Source organism: Echiichthys vipera, assembly GCF_963691815.1.
Source record: "Echiichthys vipera genome assembly, chromosome: 13".
NCBI classification, from domain to species: domain Eukaryota; kingdom Metazoa; phylum Chordata; class Actinopteri; order Perciformes; family Trachinidae; genus Echiichthys; species Echiichthys vipera.
Window position 1 is genome coordinate 15,953,326 of NC_139838.1, and position 27,313 is coordinate 15,980,638.

At 42.8% G+C, this 27,313-nt stretch overlaps 2 protein-coding genes across 3 annotated transcripts in view; one reads left to right on the plus strand and one right to left on the minus strand.

The window, feature by feature from the left end:
• Window positions 1-4,731, plus strand: part of zftraf1 (zinc finger TRAF-type containing 1) — a 15,253-nt gene extending 10,522 nt beyond the window's left edge. The window contains exon 8 of the mRNA XM_083925407.1: window positions 4,605-4,731. The gene's annotated coding sequence lies outside the window, so the exon portion shown is untranslated. The remainder of the gene's footprint in view (window positions 1-4,604) is intronic.
• arpp21 (cAMP-regulated phosphoprotein, 21) lies at window positions 542-11,828 on the minus strand. 2 transcript variants are annotated; one of them, XM_083925403.1, is made up of 20 exons: window positions 11,719-11,828; window positions 7,090-7,251; window positions 6,779-6,944; window positions 6,623-6,661; window positions 6,453-6,518; window positions 6,248-6,359; window positions 5,902-6,040; window positions 5,371-5,508; window positions 5,173-5,272; window positions 4,962-5,057; window positions 4,834-4,871; window positions 4,671-4,727; window positions 4,158-4,348; window positions 3,479-3,619; window positions 3,275-3,393; window positions 3,042-3,116; window positions 2,772-2,927; window positions 2,486-2,588; window positions 1,220-1,323; window positions 542-1,085 (listed from the first exon to the last, which is right to left on the minus strand). In XM_083925403.1, exons 3-20 carry the CDS (start codon window positions 6,938-6,940, stop codon window positions 927-929), a joined length of 1,995 nt encoding a protein of 664 aa, XP_083781529.1. In that variant the 5' UTR covers window positions 6,941-6,944; window positions 7,090-7,251; window positions 11,719-11,828; the 3' UTR covers window positions 542-926. The 2 variants fall into 2 exon arrangements, with proteins under 2 accessions (XP_083781529.1, XP_083781528.1); XM_083925402.1 differs by having other exon boundaries at window positions 1,220-1,326.
• Between the last annotated feature and the right edge of the window lie 15,485 nt (window positions 11,829-27,313).

Genomic DNA, 27,313 nt, shown 5'->3' on the forward strand with positions numbered 1-27,313 from the left:
TAATCAGCAATGGAAACAATAGTTGGTTGCAGGCCGAGAGCTGAAGGAAACTGATGATCAAGTGGTAAAATAACCTGTATGGTGTTACGTGTGAGGACAGTGTACTGAGACTCTTTGAGCAGGAGGGGGCGCTCAAGTCCCACAGTGAGAATCCTGAAGTTGTTTGATGGAATAGTAACTGACAACAGTCTGCTGTTACATGTGAACTACTGAACATTATTGCTCGGCTGAATGAAAACTCCCACTGTGTGAGCATCTTAGTCTCCCAAAAATACCAAGATTCCCTAAAAGTAAATGCCCTAAATGATCAACAATGTTAATGCAGAAATATTTCACTTGCTTGTTAGTTATTAAGATATTAAGGCAATGACACTCATCTCCCATTTATGAACTTAGTGGTAGGTTAACAACTCATATCTCTGCTTTCCAACAGCGTATTTCCTCATACTTTATTTCCTGGAGTATGTATCTCGCCACGCCTGCATCCACTCACATTAGCATCATCATCATCATTAGAGGAAACAAGAGCCAGGATGATATAGAAATGTGACATCGTCAATCCAGCCACAGCACTTTATTCTATTCACACAGTGCATTTCCTTGGAACACAATATATAATTTAATATCAATATAAAACTCCATTTGTGTATATAAATTATGCATTCAATACAGCAGCTCTGATATATACTATTAAGCTTTGGTAAAGTGGTACATTTCTGAATGTGAGTGGGTGTATGTTGTGTGTGTGTGTGTGTGTGTGCACATGCTTGTTATGAGTGTGAACGGTGTACCCTGTGGGCATCGACAGAAGGAAGGCGGGTGTAGGTGAGTGTGAAAAAAAAGGTGTTTGTGTAACGAATGTGTGTGTATGCATGTGAGTTCACGCAGGGAACTCGAACATCATCGCTCCGTCCGCCGAGGCATCATCAGTACTGTGCGCTCCAGGCCGGGGCGCTGAGGTTGGCGCAGCTGGGAGGATGGCAGCTGCCGTGATGGGAGGGTGGGGGCACCACGCAGCAGTAACCTGCTTCCCCACCAACTCCGGTCACTACTTTACTTTGGGGATAGGACACTGACACACCTCCCTGCAGAAAAGAAAAAAAGAAAGTTGGAGTGAATTTGCAACTACGAGCACTTTCTGAACTGCTAAAAGCTTCTTTTGGAGGCTGAGTTGCTGGAGGCCGATGCAGAATGAGGCCTTTGGGTGCTCCGTGTTTACCTGGACTATGCTACGCTGATGAGAGGCCATCGGTGAGTAGGTTCCCAGCACAGCCTGGGCCTGGGTGTGTGAAGACTGCTGCACCCCCACAGCAGGGGCGTAACCTGCTGCAAACACACAGTCATATAAAAGATTATTAACAATAGATTTCATCACTGAATTTTCTTTGGCAAAAGGTCAACACAAGAATTAAGAGTTTAACAGTTACTTTAGAACAAATGAGGAGTTGTGAGGAAGCTTCGATACAGGATTAACAAACCATTCTGAAAAAATGTTCCAGAAGTTGTTCATTTGTTGATACATTAAAAAAACATTGTCCACCAAATGTATTTATTATTTTATGTTAGGGTCTCTTTGCAGGGTTTATTATTATTTATTTTAACCCAAAAGACAAACATAAAAATCACATATAATTAATATAGTTGCAGTTGGATTACACTTCTTTATTGGCAACATTAAATAAAAACAGTAACTAAAAACACTGCTTGGAAAATACATAAACATTTTTTCCGTCACTGATGCAGTCCTGCCGAGTCTTGCCGCTTTGAGTCTAGTATAATTATATACACTAATTCAAGTTCATTTGGTTAACGGCCACTGATGCCTAGAAGGTGTGGATGGACTGTTGTCAGCTGTTTCAAATACATACACTCATTAACAGGCTCTAAATTCTAACATGGTGTTGAAATGTGTGTCTCCTCGGTCTTTGACGTTGCGTTGAATAGAAGCAGCAGGAAAAGAGACCGGTTCACTGTGAGACCCTCAGACTACATCTCTGACAGTGTAACGGCCCCCTCCTCTACTGCCACGGCCTGCGCCTCTCACACACACACACACACAAACACACACACACACACACACACACACACACACACACACACACACACACACACACACACACACACACACACACACACACACACACACACACACACACACACACACACACACACACACACACACACACACACACACACACACACACACACACACACACACACACACACACACACACACACACACACACACACACACACACACACACACACACACACAGAGCATTGATTGATTAGAACAACTGTCCACTTATCAGTCGTTTGTCTCTGTAGATGGTCTGATGATCTCTGAAGGTTGTGTATTAACAAACACACATTAAAACTAAAAACCCATCGCACACACATTCACACACGCACGCACACACTCTGAAAAAGCAGCAATTGAGAGAAAAAAAGGCAATAGGGAATACTGTTACTAAGTGAGACGTACCTGTTACTTGTGCTGCTTGGCTGTGGATGTTCTGGCTAGGTGAGACAGGCCTGCAGGGGTGTTGAGCTGAGGTAGGGTACTGGCCGTAGTAATACATAGGCAACTATAGGAAATAATGTGAAAAATACTAGCTTTATTCTCACTATTATTTACATTAATCTCTTCCTTTAAATGGCTAAATCCATTTGAAAAGCTAAATAAATGACTGTATAACCAGAATTTAAGCTAACCAATGGAGAGAATTCTTAAAACGTATATAAAATGAAAAGTGCATGTCTATGTGTACCTGAGGTGAGGGTTGGCAGTAGCTGGGGGGGTTGGGAGGGGGAGGAGGAGGGGGAGGAGCTGCATAGATGTAACCCTGACTGGGAGGGTACACGGGCGGGGCTTCGCCTGTCGACTGACAGCTCACATGAGCGAACTGCGAGGAGATATCTTCGATCTGTCGGTCAAGAAAAAAAAAGGAGGTCAACGTGCACACGGACGCCCATAAATATACATGCATACTGTAAAACACGTATGTGCAGCTGTAGTCAGATTGTACAGCGATACATACTGTGGTGTATGGCTGTGAGGGAGTGACAGGCAACATCTGTGGAGCTGAGTAAGAGACAGATGAGTACTGAACCACCTGAGAGAGACACACAAATGGGGACAGAGATAAAGAGACAAACAGCCACATGTATGTATGTCAGTCATAACATGTTAACCACTTCCTGCTGTGGTGTGTGTGTGTGTGTGTGTGTGTGTGTGTGTGTGTGTGTGTGTGTGTGTGTGTGTGTGTGCTACCTGCTGCTGTTGGTGCTGAGAGGGACAGCTTTGCAGCTGAGTCTGGCTCCTGATTGGCTGCTGGCTGTCCGGAGGGTTGTACACAGCAGGAGTTCCATCAGGGTTCAGGAAAGGCTGCCCTAAGGGGTCAGTCAATGGTTGAGGATGATAAATCCTCCATGTGTGTGTGTGTGTGTGCATGCGTGTGTGTGTCTTTGTGTTTACCAGTATGCGGGTTCACTAGTATGCTTCCCGGTGGGATCCCGTTCTCCATGATGTAGGCAGGGTTAGGAGCCGGCTCATCTATGATGGGAGGAGAGGACGGGAGGGGGCAAGTGGATTGCAGTCTGAAAACAGAGATGGAGCCTGAGAGAGAGAAAGAGAGAGAAGTGGAAGAAGGAGTAGAGATGAGATAATGAAGAGAATAATAGAGCTTTATTATCACAGCACATAACAAATTCAGGTTTCAACATCTTAATCTGATCTCATCTTCATCTTAAACTCCACTTCTGCCTGTGCTCAAAACATACAGCCCAACCCCTTAGTAATGACGTTTTTTCTAGAATATTGAAGACTCGAGGTGTTGTGTGAAAATTTACAGCTATGGTGTGAAGGTTCATGGACTGAGTTCAATTTTCACACCAGAAGAACTTCCACTGCTTTTTTGTTAATTAGATGCTGCTGAATAAAGATCAGAGATCATTTATAAACAGTGATTTTGCCAAGTGTGGTGTGGTGATGAAACCTGCTAATAAGTTTGTTTGCGCACAGGTAGTGAGGAGTGAAGTGTCTCACCCTGGATGGCAGAATTAACACCTTTAAGGTGTGACGGAGAAGTGATGAAAAGTCTCAAAAATATTATTCTGATGCATGGTATAAAAAAAACAAAAAACAAATGACGCACCTGAACCGTGTGCGTCCCAGCTGTGGTTGGCTACTTGGCAGGGTTTTGACTTGTGACTCGTCCATTGATAGGAGGAATCAGAGTCCGTGCTGCTCCAAGGTCGGGGGTCGTTGCTATAGCGAATGTCGGTGTCAGTGCTGCTCTGTCTGCTGCTGCCTGTCCAGCTGGAGCCTGAGCTGTCACGGCTCCCCCTGTGAGGCACATCCAGAATTATCCTTCAACCTTATTACTGCATGCCATTTATGTAAATGCTCGACAAAAGTAGCTTTCGCACCCGCTGATATGCATCATGTAATGAAGGCTCGGAATATATTGACGTACATCTCTAAAAACTTAACTTCAGTTTTTAAAAAAATTCAGAATGTGCAAGATTTCAAAGAATCCTAAACCCTGGTAGAAAAAAAACCTCTATTCCAAATCTAGGTCTTCATTTTGTCTCTACTGCAGATTCTGAAAAGCTCTGTTGCAGCCAGGCTGACCAGATTAAGATGATAAATGACTACGTGTCTCTACCTGAAGAGCTGCCTTCTCCTCTGGGTCTCAGCATATGGATTGTACTCCTCCACAGCCCTGCACACAGCACACACAGACACACAAAAGACATATATTAATGTCCTCATCTAAATATAAAAATCTGAAAAGGCACACGGAGAGAATATACTGCAGGCAAGGTTACCTGGTTTCTGCATGGACGCTCTCCTGGGTGCAGAGTGGCTGTTAAAGTATAGCAGAGATATTAGTGAGTCTCCTATATATCTCTCTATGTCATATCTGCCTGTCTTTCTCTCTCTCTCTGTGTCTCACCTCTTGGTTGAAGATTCTGTCTCGTGCTCGCTGGTACTCCTCCTCTCTCTCCTCCATTGACTTGCTTTGCTTCTCCCGCAAGGGGTGAAGTCGGGTCTGTAGGGAGAGAAAAGAGAACAGGTCAGAACGGGCTGATGGGATACGATCAATGCCAATTATAGAGGAAATTCCACGGAGACGAGCAGCTACAGAGATGGGGGGACAGACAGACCTGGTCATCTGAGCTGTTGTCTCTTTTTAAAATGATTTTCCATCGGTGGATCTCTTCAGACTTGTCCTTATGCACCTCATCGAGAAAACGCTGCTCCGGTCTTGAAGACAAACAAGGGCACACACACACGCTTTTAATATACAATAAATGCTAAAAAAGGAAAGGATGTACATGCGAAGATGCATTATGCATGCTTACATGCGTGTGCTGCTGGTCCTGTTGATGATGACAGACTTGCCTGTCTGGTCTACATTGTGCTCCATGCCAAAGTAGGCCGCCACCCGATGGACCAGCATACGGTGGTAGGACGACATGTGAGGGAACTTCTTAAAGGGACTGGCATGTGGAAAGAGAGAGGATAAGAAAAATGTATGAAAGGGAGAAAGAAGGAGAGAGAGGCCAAACAAATGCGAAAGGAGGAGGTAGACTTGAGAATGATTGTGTTTTTTTGGCTTTAGTCCATTTTCATCACCAGTGGCTCAAACACACCTACACTAACATAATTGGGCCCATATATTGATCAGTATCATACACCTACAAGCCGTATGGACAGAATTATAATATATGAGCTGGAAACATCTTAAATTAGCATAAAATCGTGTTCAGTCTTTAATAGGATTTAGCATGCATGCATGCAAGTTTTATTTGAACAACTTTAAACAGGGGGATGCCTCAATGAGGACCCAAGATCATGTACTCTCACACTCACACTCACGCACACACACACACCTATTGCTGGTGATGAAGTCGATCATGTCCTGCTCCAGTTTAAGCAGCATCATGCGGTCTCTGGGGTTGCTGTTGAGGGTGTCGATGATGAACTGGTGCAGGTCTATGCCGGTGGAGTCGGTGTACTCCACGCTGGACTCTGAGAGCGACACAGGCAGGATGTATTACGAGACAATAAAAAAATAAAAAATAAAAAAGCGCACTGCAATATTAAACACCCCAGGAGAATTACATCTAAATAGCGGCATGGAACCCCATTTTATTACATTTTATTTGCTTTCTCTTGTCTCACTTTTATGAGATATCACACACACACACACACACACACACACACACACACACACACCTTTGGACAGTGAATGTTTCTTTGGATCTGTGCTGTTCTCCTGTTCTTCCTCCTTACAGGAAGTTATCTCGTTGTCATGGCAGCTAGATGAGATGTTTGCGTCTGGAGATGCCTAAGAGGGAGGAAAAAAAGTAATTTGATGATGGTAATGGTGGTGATGATGATGAGGAGGTGGATGACGATCAGATATGCGTGTGTGTGTTACCTGGGTGTTTTCAAATGGCGAGGACTCCTCGCAGAGAGCCATGCTCCGCACTAACTTTCCTTTGGCCTGAAATACACACACCGTGGAGACATGTTACAAATTCACAGAGTATAATACGACAGGTATCTCAGTAAGAATGAGTAATGAGAGGCAGAATTATTTTAGCTTACCTTCACTTTTTTCTTTGGTTGCACCTGGTTACAGTTTTTCTGCGAGCGAGGAAACAATTTGTCATAAAGCGAGCATGTGAAGAGAGGTGGCGAGGGGGTGCATTATTTTAACATGGTATATTATTAATGTGGTACACTATATTTTGTGTCACTCACCTGCTGCTCCAGCTTCTTACTGTCATTGTGACACTCCTCGTCCTCCCTTTGACAACAGGGGGACTGACATGACGGCAGGGAGGGGCAGCTGATGACATCACATGGCGTCACATCACAGGGTTTTAGGAGGACATCTACACTTTCTACGACTGCGTCAGTCATCCTTCTAAATAATGCAAAACATTGACACATGACACTTGTGTGTGTTTACCAACCCGTCTAAATTTGTATAATTTACTGTTGTTTAAATATACATTTGCCCACATTTGCATGAGTCTGTGCGTGTGTGTGTGTGTGTGCACTGTTCCTACCTATCTGGAGTTGTTTACTGGTGAGCCTCACAGGTGAATGATGAGGTCATATATCCCATGTTCCTACAGGGCAGCCAGAAATGCAATTATCCTCTCCGCCCGTGCTCGCCTTCTCGACTGTTCCTCTCTCTGCCGGCTCTTTACTGGTCAATGGAAAATAGCCTGAAGAGATCGAAAAACACAGGAGCAAAAAAAAGTGTTAGTGGTAATTGTACAACAAAAATACCACCACACTGTTTCGTAAAAACAGACACACACAAACATCAAACAGTCGCCAGAGCATAAAAGTATAGCTCCTGGAAATGACATCAAGTAGCTAAGCTTGCGAGTCTGCGTATGTGTGTGTTAACCTCTGTCTAGGCTCCCCAAATTCTCTCTTCCTGGCTTCACAGTTAATTGCTGCTTAAAGTGTATTACTGTAAGTGTGTGACAGTAACATACAGTCCTGAGCTTGGCCGTGGCATTTGCTTGTGTATTTACATGTGTGTAGCTCATGTGAACGCATGTCTGGTGTGTGTGTGTGCGTGCGAGTGTGTCCTCAAGCTTTTCTTAGAAACAGCAGCTGTGGAGAGCATCATCCGATCTGCCAGCACCGATATTCCCAGAATGCCAAACTGAGTCTCTGATCCCAGTGGTGAGAATATTGCCGAGACCAAAGAGATAGACACACACACACACACACACACACACACAAACACACACACACAAGAGGAGGTGGCATTCCATCATGTTTTCCGAAGGGCCAGCTGCATTCATTGGGGACACAGTCTGCTGTAACACAGAGCTGAAGGGGACGCTTATTCCTGTAACACCTGGGACAGAATAATGAGCTGAGAGAATGCCGTGTCCCATAACATGGTTATTTAACACCCGACTGGAGATAATAGCACTTTAAAAAAAAAAGACTTCTGTCAGTCCATGTGCAACCAAAGTGGTGTTTACTTCCCATGTCGCCTCAATGAAACACAATACAGGACAGCAGTGATTCCACCCAGCTAAAATATTCTCAGTGCGGTCGAGAGGCGCCTGAAATCTTTGCGTGTGGGTCTTTAGTTTTATAATGGGTATATCATCTAAATCAAATGTGATACTTATTATAATTACAAATATAATGGGTTAAAACATACCGTACTTTAGATATTAAGTGTAATAACATAACCCCGTGGTTATATTTGTTGTTTATTGATATACTAAGTGAGGTTTTACAGAAAAAAAAGTAATGTGATGTGACAACTCCTTTAGTTAATATTACAGAAAGCGATAATGCTCTTTATGTATTGAAAAGATGTGAATCTGTTTATTTATACGTGGAACAACGAGTAGATTAATCGATCAAAAGGATGGGAAAATCCTTTTTTGGGGTCATAATTTGGGGTCTTATATGATAGAAAAATTATATAATATTTTTGCATTTGGGACTGTTGGTCAAACAAAATTACCAATATGAAGATCTCTCCTTGGGCTTTGGGAATTTATTTTCCTTATTTTCTCAAATTTTACAGACTAGATGAATAATTGATAAATCGAGAAAGTAATTTGCGATGTATTAGAGCAGAAGTGTTGCACTTTGCTGGATGCTGCAGTGGACCTGTATCATTGTCTTAGTGTGGTGGGCTCCTGTATACTGCCTGGGGAAAACACCTAAACACTTTATAGGACAGAATAACTCGGGAGACTCCCTAATGTGCTGTTGGCAAGTTCTTGCTGAGCTGTCCTTGAGCAAAATGGAACAGCTCTATGTGTGACTGACCTCAGACCTCCCAGAGAGGAGGGGGTAAGAAAAAACAACACCTCTCCTTTCATCAGTTAAATCAAAGAAAAATGATGTATAAAAGAAGCGAAAGAACGCTGGTGTTGAGCAGTATTAAGAGCTGTGAATTGAGAGCAACTCCGGCGAACTGGGCCATGACATAAACAGGGCAGAGAGGGAAAAGAATGATGTGGAGGAGATGCACTACAGCGAAAAGAAGATAAATGGGAGGCAAGGGAAGTAGGGGATGAAGAAAGATGAGGAAAGTCTGCAGGGACTTTAAAGGTGAAGAGGGGTGAAGGAAGGCGATGGAGAGAGAGGGGGACGTGAAGAATTAGTGATAGAGAGGCTTGTAGCACAGTCTGTCTCCAGACTTTTCAGCCAGCGGCTGTGAAGAGGGGATTTGAGTAGAGCTACCAGTTTTTGAGCTGAGCGCTGCAGAAGCGGCCGGCCGCCCGGGGAGAAGGTGTGACACGATCATTAGCGCGTGACGGATGGCGGCGGGAGGCAGGGAGCGCCAGAACCAGCTACATCATCATCCATCTGCTGCTCTCCCCGAAGCCTCCAGCCTCAGAGCCACCTACTCACCAGGAACCTTTCTTCTCCAGCCAAAAGCTGCCTGGCTCATCTACACTGAAACAAAGGCAAGCCAGTGGGAAAATATCCAAACGCTACTTTAGATGGCCATTGTCAGCCCAAGCAAGTTATTTATGTTCCTATACCCGGTGCAATCCTGTTTGTAATTAAGAACACTGAAAAATTGATCTTCCAACACCAGGACCATAATTACCAGTGGCTCTTGCGTCGCAACAGTGAGGTCTACCATTGTATTTTGTATGCTTGCCTTCGTTATTCTGCCATCTGCGTTTGTACACATTTATCCGTACATTTTTCTCATCCATAAGTGCGTTCTCCTTTTTATTTGCACCCTTCCAGCTCTCGAAAACCAAACAGAAAAATAGAAATCATCACTAGTACACAGAGCCGATTGTTTTTTGTCTCTAAGGTTGCAGCTGAATTTAAACGGGGATTTCATGTTTTCCCCTTCAGCTCGGAGCTCATTAGGAAATGATTCAGCGAGAGACTCAGAGTGAGAGAGCAGGTCTCTCTGGCTTAAAATAATAATTGAGAATTTTGAGGCAAACTCAAGGCATTCAACGCTTTGTTTATCCATAATCTGCACAGGCTTTGCCCAGGAGTCTGTAATTGGGCTGCTTTCCTTTCCCCTCCTGTACGATATAGGGTATTTAGTCTTTTCACTTCCCAGTTGTTTGTGTTTATATAGGCTATTTTGTTGCATCTTGTGTGCCTGCACATTTTACAATTGCAGCTGCATCCTGACAGTTCTTTTATTTTATCTCCTTGCTGCTGCATATTTAAGTAAAATAAAACAGGGCATGAATTATTTCTCCCTCCACTTTAAGACAAGCAGAAGAACAGAAAGTAGGCTGCACATGAGAACAAAATTAGGTTACATCGTATTTCAGTCATCAGCACCTGGACAGCCACCGCAGCTTTATTACCAAAGTGACTTGTGGGTGCGACAGCTGTGTCGCTCTGCAGCTGAACTCAAACCTCAAGATGGAGGAGGAAAAAACCCTGCATATTAACAACACAATACAGTAGCAAGTGCCGTGTTAAAGGGCTACTTCACACAATTTTGAGGCTTCACACAAATCTTTACAGCCCAGTCTACAACACATCTTGACTGTGTCATACTTTACTGTATTAATTAGGTGTAAGGACTAAGCAGTGACATTTGGCTTCTGCTTTTAACCGGGGAGCTATTACGGGTTTAGTATCTTGCTCTAACTTCAGCATGTGGACAGGAGAAGGCGGGGATCGAACCTCCAACCTTCTGGTCTAAAGCACAACCAGCTCTACCTCCCGCGCCAGTTGCCCCGCTTGTTTGAAACAGATGATGCGGTAAGTAGGCTAAAACAAACAGGTGTCATCTTCATGCACAACTGTTGTGGCGTGCTGTCGACCCACATAACGGGACTATAACCGATAACGACGCATCAGCTCGGGTTTGTACGATCTGCTCTCGGGATGGCACTCTCCCTCTTTGGAGGACTGAATTGGGAAAACCGGTGCGTGTGCGTCTGTCTGTGTGTGTGTGTGTGTGTGTGTGTGTGTGCGTGAGGCATTACCGTGACCCAGGCTAAGCTGCCACACCGGGCTATTTTTACACCGGGGGCAGGGAGTGGACCTCCTGCTCCGGGATTTCACCGTGCTGTCAGCCGCATGGGGAGCGCGGAGGACGGTTTGTCGAAGGATACTCAGGGGGAAGAGCACTGACGTGAACTTAAGCAATATAGCTAATAACAATAATGGGGCTTTTGCCTTGCGGAAACTTAAACAGGTTACTTAAATCACCTTAAAAGTCACAGTTGTACACGAGCAACCAGAAATATATGTTAAAACGAGAAAAAAATATGTTAAAAACATATCCTCTTCATCTAAAGCAAAAGGTCAGACACAGTAAGCTGATGTTATATATATATATATATATATATATATATATATATATATATATATATATATACACACACATACAACTCATTTACTGGCTCCTAAATGAACGTTATCATCAGCGGGGTGCTCACGGTACAGCCCGGGGGAACGCTGCGCGGCGCGGTTACGTTAGCTAGTGAGATCCCGTTGATTTAACCGTTATCTCGGAGGAGTTTCGGCTAAATTATAATAATATTTTCTTAGCCCATAGTGTGCTCTTTTACCACCCGAGACCACAGACTGAATAAATAAGCCCCTAAACTCACGATCATGTGTGGTTAATACCGTAAAAAGTGCAGCCTCAGAAGACAGCGAGAAGCGTCGACGTCACCCAGCGTAACCGTTAATGTCCGTTAGCTTACCGCGGGCTGATGTCTTCCTCTGCCTCCGTGGAGCTTCTGCCGGTGGAGCCTGAACCCGCCGACCGACCGCTGTACGCACACCGAGCGTCTGTTGACTGTGAGCTCCGTGGTTGCTCCTCCTCCGCCTTTTGCCTGTCTGTGTCGGAGCGCTGAAGGGAGGGGGGGAGGAGGAGGAGGAAGAGGGGGAGGAGGAGGGCCGACAGCTCGCTCTGAACCCTGAGCCACGCGCCCACACACACGCGAGGAATGCACGAGAGCCAGCCCCTCCGCTCAGCTCACTCCTCTCTCTCTGTCCCTCGCTCTCATGATGTCTGTCTCCCTTTGTCTTACATGTAATTTCTTCTCAGTTAAAGTACCTTTACTGCGGCAGCATTAAGGCAACAACTGACCGAGTGGACGCAAGAAATACTCTTTTTTTTTTTTTTTAGATGGAGCCTTAGCAGGGGGTCCGGGCAGTGGCGGATTAAGGTGGTCACGGGCCCCTAGGCTGCTGTTTGTTTGGGCCCCCCTCGTTATTAATCACGCTTTATCAGAAGAGTCCGCAACCTTGAGAAATCCTGTCAGTTTAGGAATTTTCTTCAGTAGATCTTGGTCCAGTTGTTCTTTCAGTCGTGCTTTTTTTTTCGTGCTCGCTGTCACATTTCCTTGTGTCCATTTTGCCGCTGTTAGGTCTGATGTAACACCCGTTCAAAATACGATTTTCAGGTCCAAACGCTCCATTAAAAAAAAACAACAGACACAACAACCCAACAGTTGCGATCACCTCTTTCGTCAGTTAGACACCTTTTCCATAAACAAGAAAAGGGTAAAATGACGATTACGCTGTTTTTTTGAAACTCAGGTCTGTTCAAACAACGGGGAACACGGCACTGATGCGTTGTACAAACCCAAGGCTCGGACTGCCTTGGACCCTGAAATCAGATTTGGAAAGGGCGTTGCTGTTGACATATATGGAAATGTACTTTCCATTGTAAAGAAATTAACCTTAATGTTGTAATTTCACCAAGACAAATTTGATGCAGGTCGTGAATAACTGACAATGATAACAGCCAATGAGAGGTGCTGTATTTGCCGTGTTATGCGCATGTGTGTTAATAAAGTTTCTCTTCCAGTTCGAGCAAGACTAACGCCCCACTGTGACTTTATTCGTCCGGAATCGTCCTCGGTCTAGCACTGGGGCGGCACACAAGAATACTGCCGACAACAGCGGCTCCTGTGTAGTAACAGTGAGCGACGTATCATTTGACATCAAAACTGACCGTATGAACCCGGCCACATGATGGCAGCTGATTGGGTAAATGTGTCCTATATCTATCTATTCAGCGACTTCATTTTTTAATGTTTGTAAGGTCCCCAACAGGAGGCATGTTTTTTTTCCCAGTGTAGTAAAAAAATAAAAAAATAAAATAGTCCGGCCAATCTGTGGGGGGGCCTGCACACCCAGGGCCCCTAGGCTGCGGGCCGGCCTGTGCATTAATCAGCCTCTGGGACAAGGACCCTCAGGGGGTCCACCTAAGTGTTTGATAATCATTCCAACGTTTCTTTTTTGAGAAATATGTCTGAAAATATACATTAACATGAATGCAACGCATTATTAGCAAAGATACATTTGTGATATGATAATAAATACATTTACACAACCTCGACGACAGGCGGCTTAAAGACAAGGTAGACATGGACAGATACTGAGCTGAAGGATTCAATTCCTTCCAAATGCATGTTTAACATTAACATATGATTTATAAATATATGAATATGTTAATAATGATCATTGAAATATCTTGGTATTGTATGCACCATAAACAGCTGTGTGTACAGGCTTTAAGCCGCCCTAACTGTTATGTCCAATTTAATATGAAACTCAATTTTATACAACATTTGTAGTGGGGGTCCGTGCTTCGTCTTTTCTGGCTTAGACTATTTGAATTTCACGTTATGTTACAGTTGTGGAGATGTAGTCTATACTTTTTACTCTACTACATGCACAGCTTTATGGCTAGGCTATTTTACACATTAATATTTTACACACAAAACACAAGGCTCTGTTATAGTTTAAACTAGACTACCCAACAGTAGGCTGAGGTAGTTAAAATTAGCATTCCCTCGACTCTTAAACGCTGCCTACACATCATAATAGCATAGTAACACACACAAGGGTCCTTTGATGCATTGTGAGTACTTTAACTTACCGTTGCTTGACACTTTAAGTAGGTATGTTTAGCTAATAATAGCCTACTTATACACTAAGTGTCAGTTTCCCTGCAGGACTTTTATCTGTAATACAACATTTTTAAATTGTAAACTGGTACTACTACTATATCTCAATACTTAATACTGCACCTTATACAACGTTTCCTTCACTACATCTTAATGTACCTTATTTTAATTTTGAATAAGTCACATTGACTCATGCATCATATTCTATTAAATTAATACAGAGAAACACTGAGTTACATTATTTAATCATTTCACAAATTAGTCAGGTGTGAACATTGTTTACATCGACCTGCTGACTCTGCTGCTTCTTACCACTGTCACCTTTTTTAGCACCACTTTAACATGTCATTTTGTCTTTCAGTTATTTCTGTATAGTTTGTAAAGTTTCTATTTTTATTCTTTATTAGCAAATGTGCCTGTTGTTATGTCTGTCTGTTACTTCTATACTTATCTGTAATTACTTCTGTTGTTGCTATGGTAATGCTGCAACGACAGAATTCCCCCACTGAGAATGAATAAAGGTATATCTTACCTTAGGTTTGCTAATTTTACTTTAAAGGATTTGAATAAGTCCCCCACCAATTCTGTACTTGACGAAACAGGACGTTCTCCTGGTCAAATTCAGCCGTGATGAATGAACACTGTACACTTTGAAAGCACAGAGGACAACCTGTAGAGTTTGATAAGATTTGGACGCCTCAGTTAACGACCTCTTGGCTCTTGTTATGATGTAGCATATGTTAAACAATTTAATCATACTGGACATACTGATGACCAGTGGATTGTGGATTAAAAAACTTTCAAACCACTCAAAAATGGATAATTGGACTGCTTTATAAACAGTCAGGTGGTTTGAGCGACAAAAAAGCATCATACTTCATTGACTGACGATTGACTGTAGTGGAGAAAAAAGTACAACATCACATACATACTGTATATGAAGTACAAGGTAGCATAAAAAGGAAGTAAAATACAAGTACTTAGTTATATATATAGGTGTAAAAACAGCATCCTTTTAAGATTTTAAAGCTGTACTCCGTAAGATTTGAGATACCTTGTTTCTAGCGGCCTCTTTGGCTGTAAGATGTAACTGCAGACGAGCCTGTTCTTTCAGAGCCTCCATCTTGTCACGTTCAAGGTCACTATAGCGTCTCTCAATACCAAGTATTCCAAGTTTGGACTTGTGAGCTTAGTAGTTCAGACTTTGCAAGTTCGACTCGGGAGTCCACAATCCGGAGGACGAGAGGACGCAGTACGGCCCTTAATGTGAAATGGATTCTGGGATTTCCTATTTTGCTTTTTTGTAAACTTTATTAAAACACATTCACCTCTCTACTTCTAATCTGTCCCGTATATGTTACCCTCTTACATCCATACACACACATGTTCCTATCCGGCTGTTAAGTCGTGACGTAACGCCCTTTCAAAATATGATTTCTGGGTCCAAGCCGGTCCAAGCATCGTGTTTCTATAATGCTGCAGTGCCGTGTTCCCCGTTGTTTGTTTATTTACATCTAGCTCGCGAATGTCGCCACAGACACGGATATTGGAATACTCGGGGGAAAAAAAGGCAAGTAGAAGTGCTTCTGTGATCATTGACCATTGTTTTAACTCACTCTTTGAGAGATAGTAACTTAAAAGACAACTAAATAGATGAAAATCTTACGGAGTACAACTTTAAGTCTGAAAAACAAATGCTCCCTACAAACCCAACATGGGTATTAGAGAGGATGAGACCTGCAGTGTCCTCAGTGGTGGCTACAGCCTTGGGCAGGGGACATGGGTATTCTTAACTCACATGTCTGTTTGCACCATAGAGCCCATCTGGAGCTGAATCATCATGTCTTCTCTATCTTTGGTTTCACCACAGTAGACACAAGTAATACGATATCTATTTATGTGGATGGCATCTTGTTGAATGTTACCAAGCTTTATATCTGTATCACAGCCAGGTTCATTTTAAAACTACTGAGGTCATATGTCCAAGTCCAGTGATAGCTACAGCCCTGATTCTATACATATATAAATTATTGGGGGCATGGATGGATGGATTAACCTACTGGGCAAAAATGAGCTCTTAATCCTACATTCCTGCGTTGGTATATTTAATGTTAGTAACCTTCATCTGTGAGTAACTTCTGCTTTTGTTTAGTTGCAGGAGGAATGAAGACTTCCTACAAATAACATCTTCAGGTTACTGCAAATCAGAAAATACACACAATTTTAAAAGTGCCTCTGTTTTTAACACGTCTCGCCTCATAAACAGGTCGAGGCTGTGGCTTTATTTCTATGACGTTTAAACAAGACCGAATAGGAGAATGGGAACAGATCTATGAGGAGATGAGAGCAGAGCAGATTCATTCTCCTTCCATTAATTCTCGTCTCATTCAGTTCTAAGTCATTCACGGACTCCATCATTCAAAAGACAAAATTACACGAGATAAACCCGGAGATCTCTCTGATATGTGATAAATGTAGCCTGGAGGAGGAAAACCGACTTCACAGCTTCACCCATTGTCCCAAGATAGTTGCTCTGAACTTTCTCAAGTAGTAGATATCAACATTGAGCCAAACCATTCTTTAATAGATTGGGGAATCTCAGCACTGATTTCAACACTTAAGATACAACAAATTCTCTTTTATTGCTTAATCAATGCTAAAAATATTCCTCTTATGTGCTGCATTCAAAAAGCAAAACTTCCTTTGGTAACATTATGCCTTACTGAATATACTGTAATACTGAACACCTTGACAGCATGCTTAAACGTACCAAAACTACTCATAAGTGCGTATAAAAACCGTATGGATGCACCGGTTAATATCATTTTATTGATAAAAATATAGTATTTAATTCAGGAAATATCTTTCTGGTGTTGTGATGCTGCTGCATATATGTATAATAGGTAATACACACTATATGACATATAAGGGGCAGCAAACATACTCAGTGTTATTACCACAAACTACAGAGATGACTGAGCACAGGCCTCAGGATGTGCGTCACCCAAAAGCCAGCAGACATTGCTATGTGTGTGCATCACTTCTCTCTCTCCACATGAACACTCACACACATACAAACACACACACACAAACACACACACACACACACACACACACAGATCAATTTTACACTGTGCTTAACACAAAAGCAGCTAAATCAAATTGGAGGCATCCACAGACAGCTATGTATACAATCTAAAATCTATCCAACAAAGTGGCCGCCTATGACATGCACGCGCACACACACACACGCACACACACACACACACACACACACACACACACACACACACACACACACACACACACACACACACACACACACACACACACACACACACACACACACACACACACACACACACACACACACACACACACACACACACACACACACACACACACACACACACACACACACACACACACACACACACACACACACACACACACACACACACACACACACACACACACACACACCTGCTGTCTACTGGTTCTCACACTATGGTTGGCATGTGTGCACACAGGATAGAGACTTGGTGGCGCTCATTTCCCCGTTGCGCGTGCACAGAAATATCGCTACTGTTATGGCTTGTTATATAAACACACTTCATTAGAAAGTGCACAGCTGACTGTGTTTGAATGTGCGTGTGTCATACTGTTACATCAGTTCCAGAGTCTCACTGAGGTGCACAGTTGTCTGGTTAAAGACCTTACTGGAACTGGGAAAGAGTGGCCCTCCTCTCAGGGAGGCAGTTAAGGGTAAACTCACAACCTCTTCCGGTAAAGTAAGTCCATACAATATCAAATATTTATCTACCAACACATTGCCCTTAAAATGACTCTGTAGTGTTACATGGCTGTGGGGATACTAGATCCTCTGTCTTAATCAATAGTAAGATCATAATTAAAGTAAAAAGCCCTTTTTATTCCTCATGTTATGCTATTTAAAGGGATAGTTTCACATTTTGGAAAATAATTTGCTGTCTTAAGGAGACATGTGAAGAAGGTTGATATCCTGCATGTCTACACGCTAACTATGAAGCTGGAGCTAGGAGCTGCTTACCTTAGCTTAGCATAAACACTGGGAACAGGAAACACTGTCAAGGTAACACAACCGCCTACTAGCACCTCTGAAGCTAATGAGTTAACACGTTATACATTGTTTGTTTAACCATATGTGAAGTGTAAAAACTAAAATCCGCCATTTTGCGGATTTGACTTAGCTTGGAGCAGTTAACTTTCTTGAATCTTCGCTGGTTGCCTGGCACAAAACCTCTTGGAAAACAGTGAATTGTTGCTTTTAAACTTTGTGTTTTTATAACAAGCGTTGACTTATAATATTGTACATACAAGTTTCTCATCTAACTCTCAGCAAAAAAGCAAACAGGCATAGTTCCCAACATGTCAAACTATAACTTTAATGCGTAGCTACTGGTTGTATGGTTGTTGTTTGATTGCTAACAGAAGGCCAGAGTTGATATTTACCATTACATCACAGAGTAACTTACACCATTGCCTATGAATCTGCTCGTGTAGACATAGCTTTCTCCTTTGATCATCAGTGTGTGTAAAAGTCTGTGTGTGCATGTGTGTACAAGAGATCGAATGACACCTCAACAAGTGAAGCTCATAAATATTAATAGGGGCCTCATGAATATTCAGAAGAAGAGCTATGAATATTTAAACTATGATGGAGCATGTGGCCGGGTGACTAGACAGCCACAGACAAGAAACAGACAAATAGACCTCCTCCTTTGCTTCTTATCCTCAGCGAGACGCAACAGCGCAGCCTTTCTTTTAGGCTACATTCATTCTAATTAAGAATACATAATTTTGATGATTTTGTTTTCACGTGAACTATGGCTCCAGATAAGAATAATGGTCTTCATGATGTTTCGCAACAGACTTCCAGCTTCTGTATTCAAATGAGGTAAACCTGCTGAGTGGAGGCTTCCTAATTCAAATGCTGCACACTGTCCAAATAATAATGATAATAATAAATATAATAAACATAGGAGTCTGAAAATGCAGTCCTTATAAGGATGCTGTAGATTTCCCTTAGACTGACTTGCTCATCCCGGTGTCTATGTTTTAGCGACTGTATTTAACTTTGACAACACTGTAAATGTTACACAACTGCTGACATATCATAGCTGCATTCATCCATACTGTACATTAGATGCTAAACTTCATTTTGTTGTGCTAGCACTTCCTGTGTGCACTGACTAAGTTAAATCATATCTAATCGTTTTTGTATGTAAAATATCTTTGATTATATATTATGTATGAATGAAAATTTGAATCCTGATGATAAAGTGTCATTACTGCTTATGTCTGAAAACCTATTACCCCAAAAAGTAAAGAGAAAAATCATGTTGATTTACATTTAAGGGATTTAAGAACGCTATTACTATTGTTAATATCCCTACAGGAGCTCGTTTTAAACGGTAAACAGTTAGTGGAAGACACCCTGAAGAGGTTACGTCTTTAAATAGGGTATTATCCACAAATCTGCATCACAACAGCATTTACATCAGTAACACAGACATCACAGTTCTCATTGGTAGGATACGGGCAGATGTCACTGCTGTTTTTGCACCGTGAACGAATAATTTGTTTGCAAATGTATCTAAAAACTGTCGAAACTGTTAATGAAGTCACAGCAGGGACTAGAGGAGGAGTAAAATATAGGAGAAAAGATTACAATGAAGGGTCCAGGATAGAGGAGGGACCCCTTGAGGTTTCAATACACTGATTTCATGAGGATTGGCTATCCTAATTAGAGGCATCATTTTGGTGATTCGTTTCCCGCCCACAATAGAAACAAATAATCTCATTTGATGGAGCTCCTGTGGTCTAAACTGCACCTATATCTGGGGGTACAGGAGGTAAAAAAAAACAAAAACAAAAAAAGCATACAAAGCCCTGATGTAACCCCCTAGGGAAAGCGGATGATGAATTTAGATGCAGTGCGTCAGCAGTCAGAATTACAAAAGTATGAGCACAGTGAGGAATAATATGGGTTCAAACGTGGGTTGGGCTGAGAGTGTGCACTCGGATTGTGCCAGCGCAGAGCTAAAACAGTTAGGAGCTCGGGACAGGAGCGGGGGGTGAAGGAAGCATCAGTATGAAGAATCCTCCTGACTGGTTTTATTTTCTGATCAATGAAAAGTGACTCACCGTGGATGGAAAATCCAGGACGGGTTTGTGCTCTGTGGACAAGGCTCAAACTTAAATATGGACACCTACACAAACGCACACACACACACACATACACACACACACACACACACACACGTATATACTGTACTGGAGTGTATAGGAAACTGAAAGTGCACCTGTTAAGTGATAGACCCCAGCAGTGCAATGGCTGTGTGGGTTTGTGGTCTATAACGGATGTTTGACAGGCTGAGGAGCTCTGGCACTCACACACTGCTTCCTCCACACACTCTCCCCCTCCTCTGCCTGTCTTTTTCCTCTCTTTAGGCAGTGGGCGTAAACTACCTCCTTTTTCTTCCTAAACGCCGTCTTTCCATCTCCACTGTTTTCCCCTCCTGCTCCAGTTCCTCCTATGCATGTTGTTTTCAGCTGATTGCGAGTTTGACAGGTCTTCCGAGAGAGAGAGAGAAACGCAGAGGGAGAGGAATCAAACAATCTCCTCAATTAAACAGCCCACACAAACCTGCGTCTGAACTCTATACCATCTTCATCAGTTGTCGCAGTTTTCATTTTCCAGTCGCAGACACCTTTGTTCCCGAGTTAAGAAACACACTGTTCACAACAAAGGCAGAGAAAACCATTTAGCTTTGAAGAACAGAAAGCCGCGACAAGCTTTTAAGGTTTATTTGCATGGAGAGGAGGGAGTCTCTCTGCTTTTTTACGCCTTAATTGACCAGTTTGCCTGAAAATTTGCAAAAGGCTACACATCGGACCACTGATGTGAGGGCACTCAAACAGCAAATGGATCTCTGGCTGACTGTGTTATAAGATTTAATATTGTCTCACATCTACAAGAGCTACATTCTGGCAGTTAAAATGCAATTAACGAAGGAAGAGGAGATGAGGTCGCCATTACGTTTCAGCGTGGTGCAATAATTACGCCTGCTTAAAAAATGAAGTGAGATTTCTGCTGTAAGGAAAAATAAGACTGCACGTTTTGAATACAAAACAGGAGCCTCTTTGGTCTTATGTCCCTAACCAGACTTTCAGCTGTCACTGAGAGTTGACACACACACACACACACACACACACACACACACACACACACACACACACACACACACACACACACACACACACACACACACACACACACACACACACACACACACACACACACACACACACACACACACACACACACACACACACACACACACACACACACACACACACACACACACACACACACACACACACACACACACACACACACACACACACACACACACACACACACACACACACACAGGTTACAATGGAAGAGAAAGAGAAAGAAAAACACAGGAAGCAGTGAGACTTAAAGTCCACACAGGACCTCTGGACGGTCAACAACGGGATGAGTCAATACTGTAGTAATACTGTGGTGCACTGCAGCATACCTGGAGGGGCACAGACCTGTTGATGCAATCAGTGGTGGATGTCTTTGAGTTTTCCTCTTTGCTCCCATCTGTCTCCTCTCCACTTGGCTGTCAACCTCTCTCACAGCCCCCACTCCCATCTTTCCTCCCACAACTCTTGCCGTCCTCCCCTCTCTCCTCCACGCTCATTATGGATGTCGCTGTGAAAAAGAAAAAAAATGCCAGTTCTGCAAAAGTCAGTTCTTGGAGATGAAAAAAATAAATAAAAAATTCCAGATGTCATACACACCATCTCATTATGCTATTTCGGTCATGCTTTCTTTTACACTTTTGGGATCTGTTATATGTTGCCTGATTCTGTCTGGTTATTGTAAAGCACACCGCATGTATATTCAGCATTACTGCTACAAACTTGGAGTCATGAAGACTCCTCATACAATTGCAGCTCAAGTATAGAAACAAACAGGTTGACATTTGAGAGATTTTCATCAGACAACAGTGAATCTTTCCCTCATCTATCTTCTTCTTCCTTTCCCACACATACACGCTCCTCATCCTCTTGTTTTCCCCTCCTCGGGAACTCAATCTTTTCCCTCCCTCCATCCATCCAAGCCTTCTTCATTTCTCCCTTCCTTCCTAATTCTCTTAGACCCATTCCCCTCCCTTTATCACTCCCTCTTTCTCCGCATCCTTACTCTCATCCTGTATCATTGACCTGGAAGCCTCTGAGCCTGTTCTCTCAGCCTTGGGCATCATGACCATAAGCTGAGTCGCAAGGCTATTTATATTTGTTCCTAATGAGGTGAGATTTCTCTCCGCCATAGCAACGGTCTCTATGGATACCCTGCACTTGGATACCAGATCCCATCCTGTTTTAAATGTCTTATTATGGGCTGCGCCTTCCCCCGTGTATCGTAGCCTAATTAATTCTGAATTATCGCCCCTCTCTGTGTGAACGGTGCAGAAGTGCCCTCAAATTACCACAGAGCTGACAGCAAGTTTACATCAAAAATACAGATTATGGTTGCACCGGTCAATTTGCAGCATCGAGCAGATCAATATTAAAGCGCTTAGGATTGCAACCTGATGCACAGCTCAGTTTTATTTTTAAATGATGAACTTCAGCAACACACAGAGGGAGAAGAGGCCACTACAGGTGCTCTCATTATTTGATGTGAAGGAATATCTGTCTCCTGTGCTGTGCGAGAGGCTGATGGGTGTGCTATTGATCAGGTCTGAGCCAAGTGAGTAGCTGGTTACAGCACAAGACCCAGGCAGCCGAGCTCAGATCATTAGAGGAGCTCTGTGCTGCTGGGGTCACACAGGTGTTGAGACCTGCCATCTCATTTCCTGCCACAAAGCGAGACAACCAATCAATAAAACGGCAGAGCAACTTCTGGAGAAAGCCACAGCAATGAGAGAACACACACACTCACACAGACACACACACACAAACACATATGGATGATCTCTTTGCCTTTGTATTTACAATAAGACTTGGACATGTTCCCACCTTTTCCCGACGACAGAAGCTCTGAGACAGCTGTATGCACATGTACTCACACAGGTAGAGACGCATGCGCAAGCGCACACACACGCGCGCACACACACACACACACACGCACACACACACTGACAGGTGCTGCATTGTTATGGCATGTCCAACTCTGGCAGCTTGTTTTTCTTCAGACCTCTCACCCGGCGTGATGACTCAGAGACGGGGAGATGAAAGGAGAGGCAGGGACAAGGGGGGAGGAGAGGAGCGGGACACTGACAGGAGGGGATGGAGGGCCTGAGATACTTGGAGCAGAAGAAGGTTAAGTAAATCATATCATTAATGCTATGTTAAGAGATTGCTTTGACCTCCTCTCCGCTGTCTGCATATGCAAGTGTGTGTGTATATGTGTATGCTCATGTGTCTGGCCTTTTTATCCTACTAAAGCAGGTGGCAGCAATGACGTCCGTCTTCTTCCCAGCAGCAAGCACACACACAAACTTACACACTTTCTCTCTGCCGCTCTGTGCTCTCCGGTGTCAGTCCCACTAGATTCTATCGTGCTTGAAATTCACTCATCATATCGGGTGGCCTCACTGTGCTGCTTGCTGACACAAGTGCGTGCACGCATGCAAAGACACCCACGCACGCATGCATGCAGGAACACGGCGCCGTGGACTGAGTTGATTATACAAGCAGAGCAGCTCAACCTGTCAGAGAAACAAGCACCAAAAAGGAAACACGAAAAGAATATAAAAGGCTTATTTGCCTGTGTTGCATAAGCATGTTTCATCTTCCCACTCTCGCCTACCCTCACCCACACAGGTTAGATCCAATAGCTAGTGCCAGGCCTCTCTATCTTGCAACACAAACATCTCCGTGTGAAGGAATATTGCAGTCGAGTTCTTTTTCATAATCTCTTCCCTCTACACCCACACATGCACATAGTGAGGGGGTGAGAGGGAGACAGGGGTAAAAAGGAGAGCTGGTAAAGGAAAATGAAAAAGAGAAGAGGTGAGGGGGGTGGGGGGGGTGGAGAGGGAGAGGGGGGGGGAGAGAGAGAGAGAGAGAGAGAGAGAGAGAGAGAGAGAGAGAGAGAGAGAGAGAGAGAGAGAGAGAGAGAGAGAGAGAGAGAGAGAGAGAGAGAGAGCTCATGAGATCCAGGAGGTAGTTGTTATAGTAACTGAGTTTCTATACCTGTCAATCAGAGCTATTTCAGGCATCTTGCTTCTATGGGGAAAAAAAAAAAAATTCACACGAGGGCCAGAGAGCTGCAAAATTATCAGCCAACGCACATGCACTGATACTTGCAACTTGTAAGCTGATAGACTGATCAAATTAACACCAAAAATGAGATTTCAGCACTATGTCATCCTTACTTTTTTTCTTCTTCTTCTAAAGATTCTCACATTTTTATTTCACGGTGCACTTTATGGAGGTGACAGTGACAGCCAGAGCATCTGCGCACTTTGCTACACCAAAGAAATGTGATCACAGCCATTGTTTTCAATTCCACCACAGTAAAATCACTATACAGTTGGATTAGAGGTAGTACTGCCGTAATGTTTCTTATTGGCTCATTTCACATTTATTTTAAATTGGATATATATATATATATATATATATATATATATATATATATATAAATTATTATATATATCATTAGTGGCAGAAGCTGAACATTTCCACCAACCATCTGTCATTTATTCATTACTTTTATCATTTCAAACAATGTCAGCTAAATGTAATGGCTCCATCTACGTTAATATATTTCAGCTATTTGTCCAGTCCACCGCTTTGAACTTTTTCACTATTTATCATTTACTTTTAACTACTATTTTAACCATTTACCCATTTATTTTTAATGAATGGCTAAATGGATGCAAGTCAGAAATTGTAATAAAGCATTTCATTAATAAATAATTAATTTTACAAAAAATAGGCATTGATATAAGTATTAAATTGCAAGATAAATTAAAATAAAATTTTACTAAATTAATTTGTAAACAAATCTATTAATGCCTGTTTTTATTGTGTATTTAGTTAAGAATGAAATGCTTTATTAGTATTTCTGTGACTCTTGTGGTCCTTCTTAGGTTTATTCATTATTTTTAACTATCTATTTCAACCATTCAATCTGTTCATTTTAAATACATATCTGAATGCTTTATTCATTATATTTATATTCCAACTGCTTATCTGTCACTTTAAGCTATTTCAACAATTTAATAATTCTTTTTTAGTTAACTATTTCAACCATTTACCCATTGCTTTTCAATCAAAAACATTTTATTTATTATATAAGCTTACTATGATATAGTACGTTTAAAAAACGCTTTGAATAGATTAGAGCATTTATCCTTACTTAAATGTATAGACTTCCTAGCTGCTTGATAACTACTTTTTCCCCCTTCTCACTAAGTTGCAACACCTAGTGTTTAGGTTTTATAGCTCACTCAATATGTGGATATAACATATGTTTAAATCATATGTCATGGAGCGTGGACTGGTAGCTGGAGAGGTGCCAGTTCATCTCCTGGGCACTGCCGAGGTGCTGTTGAGCAAGGCACCGAACCCCCAACTGCTCGGGGCGCCGTTCACTGGCAGCCCCCTCGCTCTAATAATTAGTTGCATGTATATAGGTCCTGTCTGTGCATGTGTGTGTGTATTTCGGGCCTGTGTGTGTGTGTAAAATGAAAAAATGGAGTGAAAATTGAATTTGCCCATTGCGGGACAAATAAAGGGATTCTTCTTCTTAAGTTGTTTTCATGATATTTCATACGTTTTAATCATTCTGAACTTCTCCATAATCTTTAAATGTAACCCTTGGTAAATGCAGAAGTAGCTCCTGGGGTAATAGTGCCCATATTTGGGAATCGTATGAGAGAATGTTTCCTTAATAGAGTATTTCTAAGCAATTATCAACATCATAGCCAAAGAAAACCCTCGATTCAGCTCTATTGCGAACAAACACATGGCGAGGAGGAGAGAAAAGCGATGAGAGAAAAGAGTGGGGGAGGAAGAATAGTGTGAGCACCAATATGGCTGAGTGCTGAGTTTGGGAGCCATTAGGCAGAAGGTAATTAATACCTGTCACTGCAGTGCTCTGTTCGCTGCCTTTATTCTGTTTCAGACCAATTAAAATATGACACTCCTCTGGTGGAGAACGTCTTGTTAAAATTAAGCGCCTGAGACGCACAGACACCTTTGATAAACACTTCCAGAGCTACAATTGGCTTTGGCAGCAACGGCACGCTTTATAGATAGAGAGGGGGAGAGAGACATGACTGTGTGTGTATGTGTTGTGTCACTTCCAGTAGGAGATGCGAGCTGCTAGATCTGATTAAACGTGTGTACCCTTCCTTGTGAGTTTCACTCTATAACACACACATACACACCGGAGACTGACGTGATGTTATGAGACGCTGATGAGCCAAGAGATACTGACCAGTGAAGACAACTCTCTGCCAACGAGTTGCGGCTCGGAGAGAAAGGACAGATGAATGATAAGCAAAAGCAGACAAGCCAGGGGAGAGGGGGAATAAATGAAGGGGGAAAGCAGCTGAGGATTTAAAGACAGGTGGTACACAGAAAAAGCTCAGAAGCAAAAGGAACATACGATGAAGAGAGTCTGATAGGAAGGAAAACAAAGGATGGAAGAGCGCTGGGGGAAAAGTGAAGTATAATATGAGCAGATAGGAACTCCAGAAGACAGATTAGACGGAGAGAAGAGAGGGGAAAATGGAGAGAGGTGGAGTGATGGATGCAGGCAGGGGACCAGCAGCTCTCTGCCAACATCTCCATGCATCCTTCCAGACATCACACTGTGCTGCCATCTGCCTCTCCCTGCCACACACAAACACACACACACAGAAACACACACTCGCACACACGAGATATGTGAAATCATTAGCGTCTCCTGACACTGAATAAATATCTGGGGATGAAAATCTGTCTGTGGAGAAATCACCTGCGGGGAAATACGATTGGATGAGATCGCGACCTTACTGGGACGTAATTTGCATGTCATCTAAATGGGATCTGCCCCCAACGCTCAGGAGGTCAAAAGGCGTCCGCTTAGTCGGATGGCACAAACTCACTTCCCCGATTGGCTGAAAGGAGAGACGGTGGCAGGTGAACTGCTGCTCAGCTGCTGCTCCCTCTGAGAGCTGCAGGACTGCCCTCTTCTGGCCGCTTTATAGTTCTCCAGTTTGATAAAAAAACAAAACAACAACACACACACACACACACACACACACAATTTAGACATCCCACATGTAAAAAGACAAATTTTGTC